Genomic DNA, 24922 nt, shown 5'->3' on the forward strand with positions numbered 1-24922 from the left:
CATAGCACAAGTTACTACTTGAGTAATGATATATCTGTGGGAGACATAGTGATAGATTCCTTACCTTAGAATATCCCCAGGCGTCAGACTGGATCCGGAAATGTTTGCGTAGCAGTACCCTTGCGCGTCGGTAGGCGTCGTCTGCGGCTCCGCGTCAGTCGTCGGCGCCGTGATTACGTCGGAGTACTTAGACGCCGCCTCCGCGTGCTGACGTCATTTCTTAGACACAGCTTTTCCGCGACAGAAACGCAGAGCCATGCTAAAAAACAACACTGGTGCCATTGAAACTAGGGCCCTGAAAGGGGATGACCTTAACCCTAGATATCGGTTCGCAGAACGGGGAGGATGGGTGGGTCGGTAAGGAATCTATCACTAACTAATGTCTCTTACAGATATATTGTTACACAAGTAGTAACTTGTGCATCTGAAAGAGACACGTTGGTGATAGATTCATTACCTTAGAATAGATACCCCAGCAATACCAACCCCGGTGGTGGGTCTGCGAACCAATAATCACACCAGAAAGTCCTGGAGGACGGAACGGCCAAAGAAGCCATCCCTCCGGACTTGGCTGTCCAGGCAATAATGTCTTGCAAACGTGTGCAGCGAGGCCCACGTTGCTGCCTGGCAAATGTCCTGCAAGGGCACTCCACGGCCCAGGGCAGTTGTAGTCGCCATGGCCCGAGTGGAATGAGCCCTTAGCCCAACAGTGGGTTCCTTTTTAGCCAAGGAGTAACACGCCTGGATACACAAGATGATCCACAGCGAGATGGTCCGCTTGTGCACCGACTTTCCCTTATTAGCACCAACGAAGACTTGGTCATCCACCCGGAACTGACGTGTGCGATCCAGATAGTAAGAGAGCGCACGTTTTGGGTCCAGACGGTGGAGCCTCTCTTCCTCTTTCGAGGGATGCGGAGGCGGAAAGAAGGTGGGAAAGGTGATGGACTGCCCGACGTGGAAGGCTGTGACTACCTTGGGCAGGAAAGAGGGCCTTGTCCGAAACACAACCTTGTCCGGATGGACTGAAAGGAAAGGAGGCTTGGAGGATAGAGCCTGGAGCTCACTCACTCTCCTGGCAGAGGTGATGGCAACCAGGAAGGCAGTCTTCAAGGTAAGAAGGCGGATAGGACAGTTGTGAAGTGGCTCAAAGGGAGCGCACATCAGAAAAGTAAGAACCAGGTTCAAGTCTCACTGAGGCATCACGAAGGGAACAGGTGGAAACGTGTGTGTGATGCCTTTCAGGAATCGATTTACAATAGGGGACTTGAACAAAGATGGTTGATCAGGCAGCCTTAGGAAGGCTGAAAGGGCAGAAAGATAGCCCTTGATAGTGCCCAGAGCAGAGCCCTGCTGGGCAAGAGAAAGAAGGAAGAGAAGAACCTCAGAAAGAGGGGCAGAGAGAGGATCCACAGCCTATGCTGTGCACCATGCCACAAATCTGTTCCACCTGCAGGCGATACCGACTTTGTGGAGGGACGCCTGGCTGCCAGAATGATGTTACAGACTTCAGGAGGCAAGTCAAATGGCCTTAACTGTCGCCGCTCAATCTCCAAGCATGGAGGTGGAGACTGGACAGGTTCAGGTGGAGGACCGTCCCCTGCTGCTGCGACAGAAGGTCCTCCTGAAGAGGCAGACAAACCGGGGGATCGACTGACATACTGAGTAGCTCGGGATACCAGTACCTTCGTGCCCAGTCCGGAGCCACAAGGATGACTTGTGCCCGGTCGCGCTTGATCTTCTTCAGCATTCTGGGCAGAAGTGGTATAGGTGGAAAGGTGTACAACAGACCGCAACTCCACTCGCGACGAAAAGCGTCTCCGAGCGAGTGCCGCCTTGGAAATTCCAACACGCAGAACTGATGACATTGCGCGTTCTCTTCTGTGGCGAATAGATCTAACCAAGGCTCTCCCCACTGCAGAAAGAGACCTTGCGCCACGTCCGAGTTCAGACGCCATTCGTGATCTATCATGCACCGGCGGCTGAGTTCGTCCACCCTGGCGTTCAGAGAACCTGCCAGGTGTTGAACCACTAGGGTCACACCCTTATGTTCCAGCCACTGCCAAAGGCGCAGAGCCTCCTGGCGAGGGTCCACGACCCCACCCCACCCTGTTTGTTGCAGTACCACATGGCGGTGGTGTTGTCCGTGAATGCCTTCAGTGCTAGACGACTCGCCCGCAGCTCCAAAAGGTTGATATGGAGCCGGGACTCCGCCGGAGACCAGAGGCCTCTGATCTCCGCCTCTCCCATGTGGCCTCCCCAGCCCTGGAGGGACGCGTCAGTCACAACTACGTTCTCCGGTTGGGGAAGGGAGAGGGATCTGCCACTGACCCAATTGCGGTCCGTGAGCCACCACTGCAGCTGTCTAGCAGTGCCCTCCGAGATCAGGACATGGTCGGACAGGTTGCCCTGATGCTGGGCCCACTGAAACTTCAGGTCCCACTGCAGAGCCCGCATCCGCCAACGGGCGTGATGCACCAGAAGGATGCAGGAAGCCATCAGCCCCAGAAGCCGCAGCGTCAACCTGAAGGAAACTCGGGATGAAGGCTGAAAGATTGGAATCAGAGCCTGTATATCCTGAACCCGCTGTTCGGGTGGGTAAACCTGAAACTGCGCAGAGTCGAGAACCGCTCCGATGAAAAGGAGCTTCTGAGAGGGACACAGGTGTGACTTCGGCACATTGATGGAGAACCCCAGCAGGTGCAAGAGGTCTGCTGTCGTCTGGAGGTGGCTGACGACTGTCTGGGGGCGAGCCCGCCTTCAACAACCAGTCATCGAGGTAGGGGAAGACTGAAACCCCTAACCTACGCAGATGAGCTGCGACCACCGCCATCACTTTCGTGAACACCCGTGGGGTGCTGGTAAGGCCGAAGGGGAGCACGGTAAACTGAAAGTGCTCGTGGCCTACCGTGAACCGCAGGTAGCGCCGGTGGGCCGGCAGGACGGGGATGTGGAAATAAGCGTCCTGCAAGTCCAACGCTACCATCCAGTCTCCTGGGTCCAGGGCAGCTAAGACCTGAGCCAGAGTCAGCATTTTGAACTTCTCCTTCCGGAGGAAGCCGTTGACGTTCCGTAGGTCCAAGATAGGGCGTAGGCCCCCTTTGCCCTTCTTGGGTACCAGAAAGTACTGGGAGTAGCAACCACATAGTGGGAGTAGCAACCACATCCTACTTCTGGCCCAGGAACGCGCTCGATGGCCCCCTTGGCCAAGAGGGCCGAAACTTCCTCCTGCAGAAGCCGCAAATGATCCCCCGATACGCGGTGGTGTTGCGGTGGCATGGCTTGAGGGGTGGTCTCGAAGGGGAGGGGAGGGAGTAGCCCCTTCGGACGATTTGCAGAACCCACCTGTCCGATGTAACAGTGCGCCAGTGGTGGAGGTGATGGCGAACCCTGCCCCCCACTGGCGTCACATGGGCCTGAAAGCACAGACTAGGAAGGTTTCGAGGCGGATGCTGCAGGGGTAGGTGCGAACTGGCCTCGCCGAGGACCCCGACCACCGCCACGGCGGTTTCCACGTCCGCCACCGCGTTGGATATTAGACTGCGGTGCGTGGCTGGCGGCACGTGTGGGGGCGCCCCTTTCTTGGCCATGAAAGGAGCGAAAGGCACCCATTTGCTGGCGCGGGGCCGAGAGGCCCAAGGACTTGGCCGTAGCCCTGGAGTCCTTAAAGCGCTCAAGCGCATGGTCTGCCTTGTCGCCAAAGAGGCGACGGCCATCGAACGGCATGTCCATAAGTGTGTTTTGGACATCGGCCGAGAAATTGGCGGACCTCAACCAGGCGTGACGACGAATCGCCACCGTCGTTGACATCGCTCTGCCCAGAGAGTCGGTAGTGTCCAGCCCACACCGGATGGAATACCGTGCTGCATCCCGGCCCTCCACCAGGGCTTGCCGAGTCTAGCCCGCACCTCCAACGGGCAGTGTGGCAGCATGTCCACGACCGTGTCCCACAGAGAGTGGGTGTAGCACCCAAGAGGCACGCGGTATTAACGGACCGCAATCCCAAATTTAGGGAGAATATCTTCTTCCCGTAATTCTCGTACCTCTTAGATTCCCGGTCGGGGGAGACAAAGCCAGTGTCGGGCGAAGTGTCCAGCCCACTGGCCTCCCCAAGCTCTCCTGACCAGTCCACAGAAGACTGACACTCCTGTGCCAGAGGGTCCTCAGACCCCTCCCAATCCTCCTCATCACCCACAGCCTGGTAATCAGGCTCAAAAGATGGGGCCGGGTCATTGAAATAAAAATCTCCCAGTGGCGTCGAGAGCGGCGCCGCTCCGGCGCCGGATCCGAAACGAGGACAGGACCATGGTCGACGTCGTCCAGGGACGGCGCCGGGGGCGACACCCGAGGGGCCGGCGTCTACGAGGTCGTTAGGTCGATCGTCGACGACCCGGATCCGGAACCGGAACCAGTGGGGCCCTGCGGCGTCGGGACCGAAGCCCCGGACGGCGCCGGTGCCGAAGCACCCGGCCCGCGTGGGGACCCTCTCAGAACCGCTTGGCCCGAAGGCGCCGCGGAACCCGACGGAGGAGCGAGCGACCTCATGGCCATGAGGAAGTCAGCCATCTCCCCCTGCGTCACGTCATGCCCAGGGACTGGCGGGTGTGGGGCAGGCTGCGACACCTGCGGCTCCAGCGGAGCCGCCCGAACCCCGGCTGCGTTGCGCGAGCGTCGGGGGGGACTCAGAAGAGCGATGGTGCCTCTTCGACTTCTTGTGCCTCCTACCTGAGACCGATGACGACTCCCGGAACTGTGGGGGCTCCAGCCCCGCGACCGGTCCCTCTACCTCCTTTCGGACCGGGACCTCGAGTGGCGCGGGGCAGACGGCCGAAGCTCGAGTCGCTTACGGGACCGCTCCCGTCTAGCCTTAGACGTCAGGGGCCGGCAGTCGGAGCAGGACTTGTCATCGTGGTCCAGGCTCAAACAGTGCAGGCACCGGCGATGGGGGTCGGTAACCGTCATCTATCGGTTGCAGTCGGTGCAGGGCTTGAACCCGGGCATTCCTACCGGCACCGTTGGAGTCGATAGACTTCGAAAAATGGATCAAAAAGGATCTCAAAAGGTTAGTCAAAAAGTGACTTGGGTACAACTTTTTCCAGATCTGCGCTAGCTGGCGCGGAAAAAAGAACTGACGTCAGCACGCGGAGGCGGCGTCTAAGTACTTCGACAACGTCATCACAGCGCCGACGATGGACGCGGAGCTGCAGACGACGCCTACCGACGCGCAAGGGTACTGCTACGCAAAAAGTTCCTGATCCAGTCTGACGCCTGGGGATATTCTAAGGTAAGGAATCTATCACTAACGTGTCTCTTTCAGATGTTCCGGTGCAGCACGGCAGCTCTCACATTTCTTCCCGAAGGAATGCATGAAGAAGCAGTTCACCAACTTCACAGGACCTCTGTTACATTTTGGGCACCTCAAAAGTTATCAATGATCACCTGGGGAAGACAAATGGAATGACGAGATGGGGTCTGCCTTGCTTTTTTCTTTACTCACGAGGAGCTCCAATTCAATTCCAAAGATGGAGGTAAATAAACACTAGTATAATAGTAAAGAACGAATTTCATTCGAGAGTATGCTTGAGACTGTCGCTCGAACAGCCTTTACGACTAGTAGTTCATTTAAAATGGCCTGTTTCAAAATAAAGAGATGCATTTGTTCACTGTGTGACAGAACGTCTGAGAAAGCACTGTTAATATGCGGATCTTGCACCCCATAAATTATACCACCTGCCAGAAAACATGAATACAGTTTAACTTCGAAAAATCAATTCAGAAGAATCCTCCCTGTGTAGTCATTCAATCTATCCTCATTGTAAGCTGGTCTGTGTCAGTTTTTACTGCCCAGTCTCTAAGTGGTAGACAAGGGCTAAAGGTAGTGCTACGTAAGTGTATAAAATAAACATCCTAACAAGGCAATAGTGTTTAATCAGGAGCAATGAAGAATAATACTTAAAAAAACTGGAAGTGGTGTGGCTCAGACAAAATTGATGAAGCTATAGTAACCTTACGGAGTGAGACAATTTTGTTTACAATGAAACATGCAGTAACCGAAAGCTAGAAAAAACAATATTTGCAATTAATAGGATTTGGGGTCAATGAAAAATACACACCCTTTATTTAAAATGATAGACGATAGCAAGCTCGGAGTTCCAGGGCGGGACTCTGCCTTCTCAGATATTTCTTTTGCAGTTCTAACAGGAGAAGATGTTTGACTTCTGATAGAGGGAGAGGCTGAGGCCTGCCTTTCTTCTTTTGGAGCACTGCGAGGGGACCACGAATCAAGGATTTTCTTAATATTATCCATATTTTCTATTTCAGCTGGTTTAAATTCATCAGTAGCAGTTGCAGGCGTCTGGGGCAGCTGGAATATTGGAGTCACGCTTGGTGGATTAGAAGGATCATTCTCCAAAGGTGAAAGCTGATCGAAGGAATGCAACTGAAAATCATCGTCCATTGGGATGTATGGAGCCAACATCTCCAAATCTAAGTCAGTTTCCTAAATACAAAATGCAATCGATACATTAACATGAGTGAGTAACTTCAAACGCCATGCTTGAATTAAAGCATAATTGCTCAAATCTCAGATTTAGTTTGTTTTAGGCTTTGGAATCACAACCCACATAAATAAATCTTATATAAACGATAAAACTAAATAAAAATAACAAATAGCAATCAATCAATCAATAATTCCTATTGGATTCCGACCTCGACTGAGGGGAACAAATACAATTGCATTAATATATAGAACATATTAGATTATATTTAAAAAACAATTTTAAAAACTCTTTATACGTTTACGCAGGTTAAAGCAGTTTGAGGTCCGCAAGTACAACATACATAAGTTAAAACTGTTAGTATTGTGCACTTTAAAAAAAAATTGTGTTAAAAAACAAGTTGTAGCACACAAATTCCTTAGGGGGAGACTTACTCACCGTAGTTAGATCTTAAACTAAAATAGCATTGTATCTTAAGCGGATTGGCTTTTTAAATCGTTGCCGAGCCTCTACCAAAATCAGGTTAGGACAGATTAGTAATACATGTGAAAGATCTTGTGATCCACCATTACACAAGTCACATTTACCTGAAGAATTTTTGGGGGAGATCTATCTGCCGGAATACACGTTTAGAAGGGAGAATTCCTAATCGCAGAAGAAGGATACAGTGCCTTACTCTGTGCTCTAACTGGTACTGTAGATAGTGCTCAGGGGGTTTGTATACTATGTTTTCCACACATTTTTTATTATACTTAAATTGGATACAATATTCTTTATCTAATTCATAGCTTATTCACAGCGTCCTATTTTTTAAAAAGAGATTCAGATGCGCTGGGGACCAGGCCTGCAAAAGTGCTACAGTGCATTGAGACACCTCAAGGGCTATTTTAAGGTTCCTATTGAAGGTGTGCCGAGCCAATTTATCTCTAAAAGTCTCCAATTTTAATATATATTTTAGTTAGCCTGGGACTCCGTGTAAGAGATTAAAGGCCCACCTAATGATATTGGAGGCGGCTCTAGCAAAAGTGGTCCTTGGAGAGAGCTTGAGGTATAAGCTTGTACAGGGACTGAATGGGATACTTTTAACAGTTTCCATAAATGCAAGGTTTTAATTTGTGTATATTCCAAGGCATAAAATGGAATAGGTGGGATTTTCATGGTGTAGACCCCCAGCAGGGATTTAAAATGTCTATTGCCGGTTGAGCAATAAAATCTCTGTCATGCCCGACTTGAAAGTATGACTTTTACCTAAGATGTTGGAGATGGGGAGCGTCTTGTAAGTTATACGAAAAGATTCGGCCCAAGGAAACATATTCTTTCACTATCTCAATAGGTTTGCCACCCAGTGACCATGTAAAAAACAGGGATTTCCATCTTCCACTAAAAGGTAAAATTTTGGTTTTAGATAGGTTGGGGACAAGGAAATGTTCTTTTGCATATTGGTTTTGTTCATTTAAGCTTCTTTGCAAGCCAACTGGGGTACGATTAAATATGACTATCCCCAGCGTACATTAAGCAGTGGATATCCTTATGAAGTAATTTTGGTGGGGATTTATTAATTTGGGAAAAGCACCCCGGGAGATCACTTATGTAAATGGTAAAAAACATGGGTGCAGGGAGGCAACCTTGTTTTAATCCATTCATAGTAGGGATTGGATTGTTTAGTCCCTTTTCTCCCCCCATTTGAACTCTACACCATGTTGCAGTGTGCAAGAAGATAATTACTGTAAGGAGATCAGTGGGAAACCGTAGTCTCTCTAGCTTTTTCCATAGTGTTGGTCTGTCTACGCTGTCAAAAGCGGTCAAACAAATCGATAAAGGCATAGTAAACTATATGTGAATTTAACATAACATACTTGTCATGGACAGTCTGGAGAACTACAAGGTTGTCCGAAACTGAGTGTTTTGGAAGGAAACCAGCCTGTGTCATAGGAATCACGTTATTCGAGAACGCTCAGGCTTTTAGATGATCCAATACACATGCTGCGTAGATCTTCCCAGTGGCTTCTAGGAGGGCTATTTGTCTGTAATTGGCTGGATTCAATCTTGAGCCTTTTTGTTAGAAAAGGGACAACAATGCTTTTAAACACTACATATTACATTCTAGATTAAATTTGGCGTACCTTAGTGGAAAAAGGGGCTTTTGCTTCTGTGTCTACGGCAAACAGTTTCTCTACTAACTCCAACTTGAACTCGTTAGAAATATCACTGTCAACGTCAAAGCAATATTCACTCGGAGAACTGGGCTGTAAAGACAAATTCTTTATTTTATAAGATACTCATTTTTCACATTTGAAAAGGTCTTACAAGGAAAAAACTATTGCATGGGTAAACAATGCAAAAATCACCCTAATTAAAATTACCTTATAACACATTTTCACACGTAAATAAACAAGAAACTAAACCATTATTTTTGCTAAACATGCATCAAACATAATGGCAATCTCAGAAATAGATACACATCTACTCAGATTTCTCATCATTAGAATACATTACACATTTTTAAAATATGCTGGACAGATTATTATTATATCAAAAGAGACCCTGATCTCCTTTATCGCTTAGGAGCAGGGGACGTGACATTCGCTCACGTCTTTCACATTACCTCTGTAGTGTGGAGACCATGATTCAATCAATCAATCACGAAATTTGTATAGCGTGCTACTCACCCGGAGGGTCTCAAGGCGCTGGGGGGGGGGGGGGTCCGCTACTGCTCGAACAACCAGGTCTTGAGTTGCTTCCTGAAGGAGAGGTGGTCTTGGGTCTGACGGAGGTGGATGGGGAGGGAGTTCCATGTCTTGGCTGCCAGGTAGGAGAAGGATCTTCCTCCCATGGTGGCTCTTCGGATGCGTGGAACGGCGGCGAGGGCTTTGTTGGTCGAACGAAGCTGGCGGGTGGGAGTGTAGAAGGTCAGGCGGTTGTTGAGGTACCTGGGGCCCAGGTCGTGGAGGGCCTTGTGTGCGTGGGTGAGGAGATGGAACTTGATTCTCTTGTTGACGGGGAGCCAGTGCAGGTCTCAGGTGTCCGGGGATGTGGCTGTGTCGGGGGATGTCCAGGATGAGTCGTGCAAAGGCGTTCTGGATGCGTTGGAGTCGTTTCTGTATTTTGGCTGTGGGTCCGGTGTAGAGGGTGTTTCCGTAGTCCAGTCGGCTGGTGACGAGTGCTTGGGTGACCGTCTTCCTGGTTTCGGTGGGGATCCAACGGAAGATCTTTCGGAGCATGCGTAGGATGTTGAAACATGATGATAAGACGGCGTTGACTTGTCTGGTCATCGAGAGGGAGGAGTCCAGGATGAAGCCCATGTTGCGTGCGTGGTCTGTAGGTTTGGGTGGGCTGCCCAGGTCAGGGGGCCACCAAGAGTCGTCCCAGGCCGAGGGTGATGATCCAAGGATGAGGACTTCCGTCTTGTCTGAGTTCAGTTTCAGGCGGCTGTTCGACATCCACTCGGCTACGTCTTTCATCCCTTCGTGTAGGTTGGTTCTGGCGGTGGCTGGGTCGTTGGTGAGGGAAAGGATCAGCTGGGTGTCGTCGGCGTAGGAGATGATGTTGAGGTTGTGTTGGCGTGCGATGGCTGAGAGCGGGCTCATGTAGGCGTTGAAGAGGGTGGGGCTGAGTGATGATCCTTGTGGTACGCCGCAGATGACTTTGGTGGCCTCAGATCTGAACGGGGGGAGGTGGACTCTCTGGGTTCTTCCGGCGAGGAACGAGATGATCCACTCTAGTGCCTTCTCTTGGATTCCGATGTTGCTAAGACGCTGCACTAGGGTGCGGTGGCAGACCGCGTCGAACGCTGCGGAGAGGTCCAGGAGGATGAGGGCCGTTGTTTCCCCGTTGTCGAGCAGGGCGCGGATGTCGTCAGTGGCTGCGATGAGGGCGGTCTCGGTGCTGTGGTTGGCCCGGAAGCCGGACTGCGAGTGGTCGAGGGATCCGTTTGTCTCGAGGAAGGCGGCAAGCTGTCTGTTGACGGTCTTCTCGATGACTTTGGCTGGAAAAGGGAGGAGCGAGATGGGGCGGTAGTTCTTGAGGTCGGTGGGGTCTGCTGATTGTTTCTTCAGGAGGGCGCTGAGTTTGGCATGCTTCCAGCTCTCCAGGAAGGTTGCGGTGTCGAAGGAGCAGTTGATGATGTCCCCGAGTTGGGGTGCGCTGACGGAGTCGGCCTTGTTGAAGACGTGGTGGGGGCATGGGTCGGTTGGAGATCAGGAGTGGATGGTGTTCATCGTGTGGATGGTGTCTTCGGTGCTGATCGGGGTCCAGGCGCAGAGGGTGAACGTGGGGGACGTCGGTTCGGGGGTTGGGTGCGTGGTCTGGGCACCGAAGCTGTTGTGTATGTCGGCGATCTTGCTGTGGAAGAACGAGGCGAGTGAGTCGCAGAGGTCTTGTGAGGGAGTGAGGTCGTTTGCGGCGCTGGGGTTGGAAAGCTCTTTGACGATGCTGAAGAGTTCCTTGCTGTTGTGTGCGTTGTTGTCTAGTCGTTCCTTGAATGCTGTCTTCTTGGTGGTGCGGATCAGCTGGCGGTGTTTGCGGGAGGCGTGCTTGTGGGTGGTAATGTTGCCTGTAGTCGGGTCTTTGCGCCAGGCTTTCTCGAGGATGCAGCAGTTCTTCTTGGAGGTCTTGAGGTAGTCGTTGAACCAGGAGGCTTTCTTGCTGCCGGGCCTGCTGGGATGGTTTTTAAGAGGTGCGAGGTTGTCGGTGCAGTTGGTGATCCACTGTGGTTGTTGGCTGCTTGGTTGGGGTCCGTTGAGCAGGCAGGCGGGTGAGTTCTGGCTCAGGGATGTGATGAGCTGTTCGGTGGTGATCTTGTTCCAGCTCCTGCAGGGAGCCTGTTGCGGGTGGCGGTGAGTCTTGTTCCTTCTGAAGCTGAAGTGGACGCAGCTGTGGTCTGCCCAGTGGAGTCCGGTGGAGTGGCTGAAGGAGATGTACTTGCTGGAGGAGAAGACTGGATCCAGCGTGTGTCCGGCGTAGTGGGTGGGGGTATTCACTAGTTGCTTGAGTCCTAGGTTGGCGAGGTTGTCCATCAGGGCGGCGGTCCCCTAGGAGGATGCAGTCAGCGGAGGCGAGGGCGTGTGGGCTGATGAGGTCTGCAATGTCGTCGCTGAAATGTGTGCGAGGTCCTGGGGGTCTGTAGATGAGGGTGCCTCTGAGTGTGGTCGGTGTGTATTTGGAAGTGGAGATGTTCGGTGGCTGTGAGGGTGTCGTCGGAGTTGGTCGTGATGCGGATGGTGTCCTCCTGTCTGGTTGACGCGGTCCCTCCGGGTGATCTTGTATCCGTCCGGGATGGCGATGGCGGGCGCTGAGGAGGCGTTCATCCATTTTTCTGTGAGGAAGGAGACGTCTGGAGATGTGGTGTCGAGCAGGTTCCAGAGTTCCACGGCGTGTCTGTGGAAGGAGCGGGTGTTGAGCAGGATGCACTTCAGGTGATTGCTGCTGGTGCTCGGCTTGGCGGGTGCAGTACAGGTCCGAATGCAGGAGAATTTGCAGTATTGGCAGGTGAAGGGTCCGTGGGTGCGTCTTGAGGTTGCTCGTTAGCAGGCGGGGATCCGGCCGGTGTTGAGTGCGGCGCCGTTGTAAGTCCGGCGGGTGGGCTGGCATCTGCGGGGGCCAGGAGGGCCGGCGCTGGGCGTGGGCCAGGCGCGGACGGGCGTAGACGGGCTTGCCTTTGGCGCGCCCGCTGCGAGTGAACGCTGCGCGTACGTGTGGACTCTGCCATAAATGGAGAGTGGAGGGGGCGGAGCGAGGGAGGAGCAGCTGGGAGGTGGGAGCGGGGTGGCGAATGGGAGAGGGCCCAGATGACGAGGGTGTGGTGCCGCGGGGGGGCAGCGGGGTGGAGCGACGGCTGAAGCGCTAGGGGCTAGGGTACACCCAGGCAGGAGGCCAAACAGCGGGCACACACAATGCAGGCAGAAGAGCGCGGGCACTCAGGGGCAAAGTGAAGGCAAGGCGGCAGCGTCGTAGACACCGCACAGAGAAGGTCGCAGTCAGGGGCTCAGTGGAGGCTGGCGGCTGCGAGCAGGTGGTGGCGGCAGGGGGGCCGGGTGACCTCGGGAGGAGCCACGCGGCGGGTTGAGCGGCCGGCACTGATGAGGTCAGGCTGGTCACAGCTCCCCGTCGCCTGGCCCAGTCCTTAAGTGCCCAGTGGGAGGGAGGAGCAGCTGGGAGGTGGGAGCGGGGTGGCGAATGGGAGAGGGCCCAGATGACGAGGGGGCGGTGCCGCGGGGTGGCGCGGCGGCTGAAGCGCTGGGGGCTAGGGTACACCCAGAAAGGGGGCCAAACAGCAGGCAAACAGGCGGAGAAAAACACACACAGTGCAGGGAGATCAGCGCGGCCAATCAGGGGCACAGAGGGCAATCAGGCAGCACACACAATGCAGGCAGAAGAGCGCGGGCACTCAGGGGCACAGAGGACAATCAGGCAAGGCACACACAATGCAGGCAGAAGAGCGCGGGCACTCAGGGGCACAGTGAAGGCAAGGCGGCAGCGTCGCAGACACCGCACGGAGAAGGTCGCAGTCAGGGGCTCAGTGGAGGCAGGCGGCTGCGAGCAGGTGGTGGCGGCAGGGGGGCCGGGTGACCTCGGGAGGAGCCACGCGGCGGGTTGAGCGGCCGGCACCGACGAGGTCAGGCTGGTCACAGCTCCCAGTCGCCTGGCCCAGTCCTTAAGTGGGAGGGAGGAGCAGCTGGGAGGTGGGAGCGGGATGGCGAATGGGAGAGGGCCCAGATGATTGTCATGTTCCAGCACATGGCGCAGGAAATGACTGGAGCAAGCACCAGAGAGATTCCCCTTTTTCAGTCCCTAAGCTCAGGCTACTGGGAAGAGCTTCCTGGGGAGGCACAGAGGTTTTTTCCTTCGGAATGACAATCAGTGCACATACGTCATTAATGTAGGAAGTGAAAGTAACAAGTAGTGCATTCTGGGTAAGAAAACCTAGCGAAATACATGCAAACCACAAAGCCCTGGACACCTTCAGGTTTTCAGAAATGTCCAAATTGCCAAGTTTCTACGGATGCCGGCTGAGCCAGAGCCGAAAATACTGCAGCAAACAATCTCACCAAAGCAAGTGAATTTCAAAAAGAAATAAATGTGGGGGTTTTCTTGTTCCACTTCAGGAGCTTTCATGTCGTGGGTGATCGCATCTGCCACACAAGTGGTGCTGTTTTTATTCTATCAACTGAATTTCTCTCCATTTTGACTTCCAAACCTAAGCTAGAGTGCAAGAAAAGGCACATTTTTGCGAATTCCTCTTGTAGTATTACCCCCTTCTGGGCCTAGTTTGGTTTCCCCTTGGTTACACATATTAGTAGCTTTAGGCTGCCTTTGCTTTGCGAAGTCACACATAATACATTAGTTTTCATGACGTATTATTTTAGCATGCTACAATATTATTTGTTATTTAGTGACTCTTCTTGGGGCTTAGTTTGAAAATTGCGTACAAGGTCAAACAACATGGTGTACTGTCTTTTCTGTGCCCGGTCAGAAACATATCTTAAGGTTTACAGACACAACACGATAGCAGCAGGTTTTCTAACACAATAGTTTCTAGAATATAAACTGTCTCTCGACCCCTTTAAGGCTAGCAGGGAGAATTCCAGCAGAGGCACCTGTCTTGGAAGGAAGCAGCAGCCATGCGTAAACTGAGTTTACACCTATGATGAGGACCACCTAACTACACACACCAGGAATGGGGTTCGGTGCTAATCCCAGAGGTCACTACTATATCCCTGTGCTCACATAGTGAGGGTAGGTTGAGAGAGATATATTAGTTACTATAATGGGGCTGTTCATAGTTTACAGTTTGTCAGTAATGTTAATTACTTTTCTAAATTTGTATTTTTTGACTAATCGCAGAAAACCTGCTTCAAAATAGACTATGATAGTTTCAATAAATATATTGTAAACTTCCTTTGAGTCTTTCTTCGGTTTACGATTGACATGCATGAGTGAGAACAAAAGGTGATGATCTGTTTCCGATATGTTCTAGGTTTGCCGAAATCATGTTACTCTGGAAAGGTTAGAAGTGCAGGTGAGGCACAATGAGTTAGTCAGATTTGGGCCTAGAGGTACTGATGTGGTAGAGAGACTCAATCCCGACATTTTGACGTCATGTTCTCCCAAGGCACAGTTCTGTTTCCACACAGAATCCCTGCAACACTCTCTGAATCAAATGATATTAGCAGTAACCACAAACTCAAAGTTATACAAATAGTCACTATTCTAAACTCAATCTTGGGACACATTTCAATGTACATGGTTACTTTAAATCCATTTTTAAATGTTTAGGTTTTACTGTAGCTTAGTTGAGGACTTAAAGTGGAATGAAAAAGAACAGAGTGGGATCTTTACAAGAGGTATGGCTAAAGGTGTGTAACTGATTACTTCTTGAGAGGTGCTGTCTATGTAATTATGGGCATGACTTAAAACATCAAACTAAGATCCTGTCCTTCACACATCCTGCCATGTGGCTAGTTCTTTTATGAGAATATTCTGTAATCGCATCCAGACATATCGTACCATAAAGGAGAGATGCCTAAAACAAGCAAGACTTCTAGGCTTTCCCAATGCTTGTTAGCAATATCAGATAAATCAGTAACAATGATATTGTTGTGACAAGTTATAACTGAATGTTTTAATTCTGAAAACAAGAGACTGAAATAAATGTTACGGAGTCTTTGGAAGGGGTTGTGGTCTTTAGAGTGTCACAATCATTTATGTTTTCCCCTTCCCAACACTTTTGTCAACAGTCTCTTTGAGACACTTACCCCGCTCCCCCTTTCCTCTCCACATCTTTCAGAAATCCTCCATCTGAATATTTAACACATCTCGTTCCTCTTATGCACCCTCATTTCACTCTTTCCAACTTCTTTGCAACTCTTCCTTGCAACTCCTTCACTTAACTACCCTCCCCCCACATACACACACACACACAGCGAGTTCCGCAAGTTGTGGAGTACAGTGCGAACTGCTATACGCGCTGGTTTTCCTGCTGCTCAGGTAGAAATTCGACCAGAGCGGCAGCTCCAGCACTTATCGTTCGCAAACGCGAAAACTCAGCTGCACTACGCGGAGTGGCGTTTCTGCACTCCGCGAGCTCCGCGAAGAGTGGAAAACTAAGCACATACACACACACACACACACACACACAGCGAGTTCCGCAAGTTGTGGAGTACAGTGCGAACTGCTATACGCGCTGGTTTTCCTGCTGCTCAGGTAGAAATTCGACCAGAGCGGCAGCTCCAGCACTTATCGTTCGCAAACGCGAAAACTCAGCTGCACTACGCGGAGTGGCGTTTCTGCACTCTGCGAGCTCCGCGAAGAGTGGAAAACTAAGCAAATGGAGCAGAGTTCACTGCCCAGGCCTACAAAGACCACACTCATCCATCTGCAAAGACTGCGTTTTCTATTTCTCCCGCTCTATCAATTTTTCTACAGCTTTGTACCTCCTTCACACGATGATGAACAAGCTACTTACCTCTGGTAATGCCTTATCTGGTAAAAACTAACTAGCCCAGACTCCGTACTTTAGAAAAATCGCCAGGCCTCAGACAGGAATATTTTGAGCAGTACACCTACATGCCAGTAGGTGGCGGTGTTTGCACCGGAAGGCACTTGCGTGATACCTATGTAGTATGGGTGACACTGCAGCGCCTGACGTCAGTTACTTTTGCGACTTTCTATGCCAGAAGGGTGGAGCCAAGATGAGAACTGACCACTAGTGTGATAAGAAAACAAAGGCCCTGAGGCAGGTGTCCCTTATACAATGATCGGAAAGCAGAGCGGGGAGGATGGGAAGGGGGTTAAGGAATCTGCGGCTGGATAGAGTCTCTACCCGATAAGGTATATTTCCTACCTTGAAAAAGAAACCCTCGCCATGCCTCCCTGGAAGTGGGTCTGCAAAGCCAATTTTAAATAAAAAATTCCTGTAGGGCCAAACAGACCAGCCTGTCCACTGTAGTGTTTGGTAAATGTGAGCAAAGATGCCCACGTTGCTGTTTGACGGATGTCCAGGACAGCGACTCGGCAGGCTAACGCAGTGGTCGCAGTCTTAGCTCTAGTGAAATGAGCACAAAAAACCCTCAGGGGGTTGCTTCCTGACCAATGCATAGTAGATTTTGATACAGAGCACTATCCATTTTGAGCTTGTCTGTTTCTGCACAGCCTTCCCTTTCTTAGCTTCTACCTACCCCACGAAGAGTCCAACCATAACTTTTTTTGTGGTTAAGGTAGAACGACCATGCTCTTTGGGTCCAAACAGTGGAGCTTCTCCTCTGCCTCTTTGGCGAAGTAAGGTGGAGCAAAGAAGAAAGGCAGGGTGATGTTCTGGCCTACATGTAAAGGAGTCACAAACTTTGGAAGGAAGAAGGCACGTGTCCACAGGACCAGCATATCTGGGTAGAAGGTGGTGTAGGGAGGGTGTGCAAGGAGAGCTTGAAGTTGGCTGACCCTTCTGGCCGATGTAATGGCCACTAGAGAGGCAGTTTTGATGGTCAAAAGCCTAAGGGGGGCAATTGCACGGAGGCTCAATGGATAAAACATCAAGGCGGTGAGAACAAGATTCAGATCCCGCTGGGGCATGGTGAATGGCCTGGCGGGGAAAAAATTAGCCGTAAGCCTTTAAGAAACCTAGTCACAATAGGTGACTTAAATAAAGAGGCCAGGTCCAGCAACTGCACAAACGAGAAAGGCTAAAACAACCTTTAACTGTGCCCAGAGCAGAGCCCTGCTGGGCCAACAATACCGGTAGAAAAGGGGGTGGTAATGGACGGAGCATCTGAACCAATCAAACACTCACACCCAGTCAAAAGATCTGGGTTTAATCCATCACCGTTCTTTAGCCCACTCTGCCACCCCAGTTCAGACATGGCTATATGCAAATCAGTCTGACCCTGTGCCTCATGGGAACAGTCCAGCCCGAACTGCCAAGCCATGCCTTCCCTGGACCGGAAGAAATGCGTTACTTACCTGTAACAGCAGTTATCCAGTATTGGTGTCTTTCATAGATTCACATGCCTGAATCATTCCCCGTCGCCGAGACGGGAGCCTCCGGTACATAAAAAGTAATGTCCTAAGGACATACATAGAGAACATAGGCCGAAGGGCTTCCCCTTTGGGGCCTTTCCACGTCCTTATGTAAAAAAGGACCGAACTCTCATCGTTAGCCAATCAGCTCCGACCTCCCTCTAGAACCTTCCCGGGAGGAGCCTCCGTCCCTCAGATTTTCGTACGCACCCAGCTAGGGTGTCGCAATGTAGACATAGAGGTACGCGAGTCCTTACCGGGGAGGCGGGAGGGTTGCATGTGAATCTATGAAAGACACCAATACTGGATAACTGCTGTTACAGGTAAGTAACGCATTTCTTATCCAGTATTTGGGTGTCTTTCATAGATTCACATGCCTGAATCAGAGTAGCCAGCAGTTATACATGCATAGTGGTAAAGCACATTCTCACCTCCAGCAGATCTGCATAAATTACAGACAACATGAGAGAAACATGGTAATATACAGTCATGCATATAGCAGAAAAACCATGAAGAATGAGCATACCTGGATGGCGGGACGAGGTAAGGCTCACCTTATTGGAAGAGATGGCGTAGCACCGCTTGTCCCACTGCAGCATCCTTCTGCAGTTCGATGTCCAGGCAGTAATGCCTGGAAAAGGTGTGCGGGGACTTCCAGGTCGCCGCTCGGCAAATGTCCAGGACCGTCACTCCAGCGAAGAGCGCCGTCGACGCGGACATCGCCCTGGTAGAGTGGGCAGCCACTCGGTCTGTTAAAGGCCGTCCGGCCTGATCGTGGCAAAACGCAATCGCTGATGAAATCCAGCGGGAGATGCTCTGTTTTGTTAGGGGCAAACCCATTTGCGGGTTGCTGTAGGCTACAAACAGTTGAGAAGACTTTCTGACATCTTTGGTTCTGTCCAAGTAGAATTTGAGACATCTTTTAAGGTCCAAGGAATGCAGCGCCCTTTCTGCCGCTGTGGAAGGGTTCGCAAAAAAGGACTTGAGGACAATTGGTTCGTTCAGATGAAAGTCTGAAGGCACTGTAGGTATGAATTTAGGGTTGGGCCTGAGTACCACTCGATCGTGCCTGAATTGGAGATACGGTTCCTGAATGGACAGCGCCTGAAGTTCGCTGACCCTCCTGGCTGACGTCAGGGCGAGCAGGAGTGCCGTTTTCCAGGAGAGATGTTTGAGAGAGGCCCGGTGTATGGGCTCGAATGGGTGTTTCATAAGTTGGTTGAGCACCAAGTTCAACTGCCAGGTTGGAGGGACTTTCCGAGGCCTCGGAAAGGATCTGTAGAGCCCCTTCAGAAATTGCTTTATCAGCCGACTGGACCATAGTGAAGGCCCTGATGAGGTCCTGGTGAATCTAGAAATCGCAGCCAGATGAACCTTAATGGAGGCGTGAGCCAGCCCCGATTGAGCCAGGTGGAGGAGGTACGGTAGCAGTTGCACTGGGGTAACCCGTAGAGGGTGTAAGCCCTGTTCCGAACACCACAAGCAGAACCTCTTCCACTTCAGCGAGTAGGTCTTGTTCGTACTGCCCGCCCTCGCTTTGGCTAGGACGGCCCTGCAGTCCTGCGGGATCTCTAGGTCTCCGAACTCTCGGTGCTCAGGAGCCAGGCCGATAATTTGAGCGAGCGGAGGTTCGGGTGGTGTACCTGGCCTCCGGACATCGTTAAGAGGTTCGGGTGTTGTCGCAGGTGAATCGGGGGCCTGATGGAGAGGCGAAGCAGGTCCGAGAACCAGTGTTGTCTCGGCCAGTACGGAGCAATCAGGATCAGGGTGCACGGCTCCGTCTTCATCTTCCGGAGGAGCCTCGGTATCATCGGGAACGGAGGAAAAGCGTACGCAAACACGCTGAACCAGCCGATGGAAAAAGCATTTCCCAACGACCCCTGTTGGGGATGCCAGCTTGCGTAGCTTGGGCATTTGGCGTTCCCTGCCGTCGCGAAGAGATCGATCTTCGGGTCTCCCCATTGCGAGAAGAGGTGGGCCACTGTGTCGCCGTGCAGCTCCCATTCGTGGGAGAGAGAGGTCTGCCTGCTCAGGGCGTCCGCGATGGTATTGTCCTTCCCGGGAACGTACTCCGCCTTGAGGGAGAGCCCGTGTGCCACCAACCAGTTCCAGATTTTCTGCGATTCTCGTGAGAGAGAGAGAGATCGCGTTCCCCCTTGTTTGTTCAGGTAGTGCATCGTCGTGGTGTTGTCCGTTTTGACGAGCACCGGGGAAGTTCCGATACGTGGCAGGAATGCCTGCAGAGCCAGATACACAGCCCTCAGCTCCAAGAGGTTGATGTGCAGTAGTTTCTCTTGGGCCTCCCATTTGCCGCTGACTCGAAGGTCCAATAGAACAGCGCCCCAGCCTTCCAGGGAGGCATCTGTCGTGATGACCAGAGGTGCCGGCGGCAGGAGGAACTGCAAGCCGGCCGTCAGGTGTTTCCGTGTTCTCCACCACAGAAGGGCCTTTGTGATGGCCGGTGTGATCCTGATAACGTCCTCGAACGAGCCGGAACTCTGTTTCCATTGCCTCGCCAGAGCCTCCTGCAGGGGACGCATGCGGAGCCTGCAGTGCGGTATGAGGAGAATGCAGGAGGACATCATCCCTAGCAGGGAGGTGAATGTCCTGACTTTGATGCGAGATTTCTTGGCCACCGCCGCGGCCAGAGACAGTATTTTGTTGGTCCTGTCCTCCGAGGGGAAGGCCTTTGCGCAATCCGTGTCTAAGGTAGCCCCTAGGAAGGTGACCCTCGTTGATGGAGTAGTGCAGGATTTTTTGAGGTTTATCGTCAGACCCAGCTGTTGAAAAAGTGCGCTGCAGGCGTTGGAGGAAGCGGTCGCGCCCCCCGGAGAAGGCGCCTTCACCAGCCAGTCGTCCAGGTAGGGGAATACCTGGTGACCTCTTTGCCGCAGGAAGGCTGCCACCGGTGCCAAGCACTTCGTGAAGATACGTGGCGCGGATTTGAGGCCGAATGGCAAGACCTTGAACTGATAATGTCTGCCTGCTACCTCGAACCGCAGGAACCTCCTGTGCCTTGTGAGGATGGGGATATGGTAGTAGGCGTCCTGTAAGTCCAGGGAGACCATGGAGTCTCCCCTCTCCAGCGCTCCCAGGATCTCCTGTAACGTTACCATCCGGAAGGACTGACTCCGAAGGAAGGCGTTGAGCGCCCGGAGGTCCAGGATTGGTCTCCACTTGTCTCCCTTTTGTTGGACCAGGAAGAAGTGGGAATAAAATCCCGTCCCCTTCTGGGACGCTGGGACCCTCTCGATGGCTCCTTTTACCAACATGGCGGAGACTTCCTTGAGAAGGAGGTGCAGGTGTTTGTGAGCACGCTTCAGCGGAGGTGTGTTGGGAGGGGTGTTGATAATTTCGAGGGAATGTCCAAATTGAATTATCTGTAGTACCCACCGATCCGTAGTGATTTTTCGCCAATTGGGGAGGAAGTGGGTCAGTTTTCCTCCAATTTGAAAGGATTGAGACGGTGGTGGGACTGGCTGGAGTAAATGGTCACTGGCGGCCGCCAGCGCCCTTCTTGGCGGATTTGCCTCTGAAGGATGACCTCCCATAGGACGACTGTCGGTTCTGTTGTTTGTGCTGGGGCTGGTTCCTGTTGCCGTAGGAGTAGGACGACCTATTTTGGTAGGAACCTCTGTAGGAATACTGGCCTCTGGAGCGGCCACCCCGAAAGGACTGGTTCCGGGACTGGAGGGAGCCCAGCGCCCTTGCCGTGTCGGTATCCTTCTTAATGGCCTGGAGTGCCTCGTCTATCTTTTCCCCAAAAAGAAACTGACCATCGAATGGCATGTCCAGCACCTTAGATTGGACCTCTTGTCGAAAGGACGTTGCCTTGAGCCAGCCCTGGCGTCGGAGCACGGCAGCCCCGGCCAACTGGCGGAATCCAGTCATGGCTGCGTCGATGGCGCAGTCGATGATCTCTGCAGCTGAGTTTTGTCCTTCCGCTAGGAGAGCTTTCACCTCGTCCTGGACCGTGGCTGGCAGGTCTTGCAGGTAGGGGGCAATGTCTTCCCATAGCTGGCGGTTGTAGCGCCCTAGCAGGGCGATGGAATTTGCCACCTTGATGGTCATGGCGGACGTGGTAAAGAACCGCTTGCCAATGGTGTCCAATTTTCTGCCTTCCTTGTCCGGGGGTGCGGACAGTGGCGAGGATGGGTTGCGGGATTGTTTTTGGGCCGCCTGAGTCACTACCGAATCCGGTTTGGGGTGGCCGGTAAGGCAGGCCGGCGCGGTAAGCGGGGCCTTATATTTTTTGTCCAGGCGCGGAACCACCGCAGGCACCGAGGCAGGCGTAAGCATCAACTTCTTGCCTTGTTCCCACAGAAAGTCTATAACTGGAATAGACTTGGCCGACTTCTGGCTGTGCTCCTTGAAATCATGGAGGAAGCATTCCTTTTCCGTGGATTCCACCGCCATGTGAAACCTCTTAGCCGCCCTGTCCACTAGCCTGTGGAACCCCCCAACGTCCGTCGCTTCAGTTTGGCGCGGTTGTGGGGATGCCGGGGTTGACGAATGCTGGGATGACGCAGCATCGGCGTCGTCGTTTCTCTGGTCCGAGTCGACGTCTTGCACTTCACCTTCCTCCAAGTCCGCCTCCTCCTCCTCATCCTCAGAGGAGTCCTCTACCTGAGGCTGTGGCCGAGCACGAGGTTGGGGTTGGTTCCGAGGCCGGGCCTGGAGAGCGGAAGGACGCGAGGCAGACGGCTGCGCCTGGGTGACCGGTGCCTGGGTTCCGCTGTCGGCATCAGGGAATCTTTGCTTATAGTCCTGCACTAGGCAGCGCAAATCGTTGACCAGGGATACGGGCAAACAGATCATCGGGGTGGTTTCCGTGCTGACACTTGAGTGCACGGAACGTTCCTGATACATGACTTCCTCCTGGTCCTCGTGAATGTCCGATAGGGAGGTGGCCGGATCGGGCTGGTTCCCCTCCTCGGAATCCTCACTCTGCAGAGCTACCTGCTCCTGATCGGGTGGCAACCCCTTCGTTGGGGGAACCGAGGAAGGTGGAATCGAGTGAATGGAGACCTCGACCAATCTGGATTCCTTCCAAGATGGCGCCGGGGTCCCTTCCGACGACGTGCGTGAAGATGGCGCGCCCGCCGCCAGGGCTGGCGACCGTAACGATTCCGATATTGTCGATGGCACCAAAGTCTGCGGGGACAATTGAACCGCTGACTTACTGGTGGTAGAGCCTTCAACTTGAGATTGCTTGGGCGAAGGCTGGCCTTTTGAACTTGACCTTGACTGTTTAGGAGACGATCCTTTGGTTTGAGATTTCTTCGGTGAAGGCGGACCTTTTGAACTTGTTTTGGATCTCTTAGGCGAAGAGGACGCCGACAGTGGGGACACCGTCGATGGTCCTGTTTTGGTCTTGGACGAAGACTTCGGAGGAATGGTAGAGGAGACCGGTGCGCCTGAGGACGCAGTGGTGGTCGTTGTGGCCGTCGCGGAGGGCGGTGAGGCCGTTGTGGTCGACACGGTGGTCGAGACCGAGGTGGTCCGCTTAGTAGATGGAGCGGGTTTCTTGAACCTCTGGTCGTCTCGAACAGACACGGAGGAGGTGGTGGAACGTGCCTCCGAAGGCTTCCTGTGCGCCTTCTTGGGAGGAGTGTCTGTCTCTCCAGGGGACTGCTCCCTGGGTCTCTTCTTGGAGACTTTTGAGGACACGGAGACACTACCCTCGGAAGATTCCAGAGTGTCTCGGTCCTTAAGCCTGTCGAGCCATTCGAGAAGGCGAGCCTCTCTTTCCTTTACAGTCTTCTTTGGGAAGGCTCTACACACCCTACACTTGTCAGAGACGTGGTCAGGGTACAGGCAATACAAGCACAGATCGTGCTTATCCTCCGCTTGAATCCGCTTCTTGCCGCAGGAGGAACAGGCCCTGAGAAGGGCTTTCTTTTGCGAGTCTGCCATGGATGAAGCCTTTTTATTGGATTCCGACATGGGAGACGGCAGTCGAAGATAGGATAATTATTCCTTTGAACAAAGGGATCTTCCAGAGAAGTTTGAGACTTCGAAGCAAAAAAACCTGAAGAGCTCAGGTTGGAGACTCCCTAGCACAACGTGCGGTAGAAAATCTGAGGGACGGAGGCTCCTCCCGGGAAGGTTCTAGAGGGAGGTCGGAGCTGATTGGCTAACGATGAGAGTTCGGTCCTTTTTTACATAAGGACGTGGAAAGGCCCCAAAGGGGAAGCCCTTCGGCCTATGTTCTCTATGTATGTCCTTAGGACATTACTTTTTATGTACCGGAGGCTCCCGTCTCGGCGACGGGGAATGATTCAGGCATGTGAATCTATGAAAGACACCCAAATACTGGATAAACAAGCTTCCGAGGACCGGTTTCTGGAAATTCAGCAGTCTTCAGCCCGGCTTGCTTGAATCCAGTGGCAAAGTGAGCAAGGGACTCACGTCTGAGCATACCCTGCTACACTTATGGCGGCCAAAAGCGGTACAAAAGGGGGTGGTCATGGACGGAGCATCTGAACCAATCAAACACTCACACCCAGTCAAAAGATCTGGGTTTAATCCATAACCATTCTTTAGCCCAGTCTGCCACCTCAGTTCGGACATGGCTATATGCAAATCAGTCTGACCCTGTGCCTCATGGGAACCATCCCGCCCGAACTGCCAAGCCATGCCTTCCCTGGACCGGAAACAAGCTTCCGAGGACCGGTTTCTGGCATTCCAGCCGTCTTCAGCCCGGCTTGCTTGAATCCAGTGGCAAAGTGAGGAAGGGACTCACGTCTGAGCATACCCTGCCACACTTATGGCGGCCAAAAGTGGTACAAAAGGGGGTGGTAATGGACGGAGCATCTGAACCAATCAAACACTCACACTCAGTCAAAAGATCTGGGTTTAATCCATCCCCGTTCTTTAGCCCACTCTGCCACCCCAGTTCAGACATGGCTATATGCAAATCAGTCTGACCCTGTGCCTCATGGGAACAGTCCAGCCCGAACTGCCAAGCCATGCCTTCCCTGGACCGGAAACAATGCAGTGAACTGAACTGAACGTAAATTATGTTTTTACTGCTGCTTTAAGAAGCTCAAACAGTCCCTCTGGAGTTTCCTGTTGAGCTCTCTAAGTAAATATGGTTCAGGGACATTGCATTAAACTGGTTTAACAAATCCCCATGCATACGTTAATCAGTACTCTTCAGTATAACCTATGAAGGTGCCTTTTTGGCAGGCCAACGAAAACCCAGGGATTAGAAATGATTTGCAAGCCCAAATGAAAACTCAGCCTAGTTTACTCAAGAGAAGAAGCATTCAACTGCTTCTCCCTCCACTGTGACCTTCTGTGGATCTCTACAAAACATCATAGAACTCTTAAGAACCCAGTGGAATCGTTCCCAAAAACTAGATCATAATGGATGAAGAACGACTGTTAGCACTATCGGCATGGCATCTTAC

At 52.3% G+C, this 24922-nt stretch overlaps 1 protein-coding gene across 2 annotated transcripts in view; it reads right to left on the minus strand.

Annotated features, from left to right (window-relative positions):
• HIF1A (hypoxia inducible factor 1 subunit alpha) overlaps nt 1-24922 on the minus strand; it is a 191271-nt gene that overhangs the window by 44149 nt on the left and 122200 nt on the right. For both annotated transcript variants that reach the window (XM_086937946.1, XM_086937945.1), the window contains exons 11-12: nt 8621-8743; nt 6114-6499 (exon numbers count right to left, since the gene is read on the minus strand). In XM_086937946.1, coding sequence (XP_086794072.1) covers nt 6114-6499; nt 8621-8743 — 509 coding nt within the window. The remainder of the gene's footprint in view (nt 1-6113; nt 6500-8620; nt 8744-24922) is intronic.

Source organism: Lissotriton vulgaris, chromosome 9 (genome assembly GCF_964263255.1).
Source record: "Lissotriton vulgaris chromosome 9, aLisVul1.2, whole genome shotgun sequence".
Lineage (NCBI taxonomy): Eukaryota > Metazoa > Chordata > Amphibia > Caudata > Salamandridae > Lissotriton > Lissotriton vulgaris.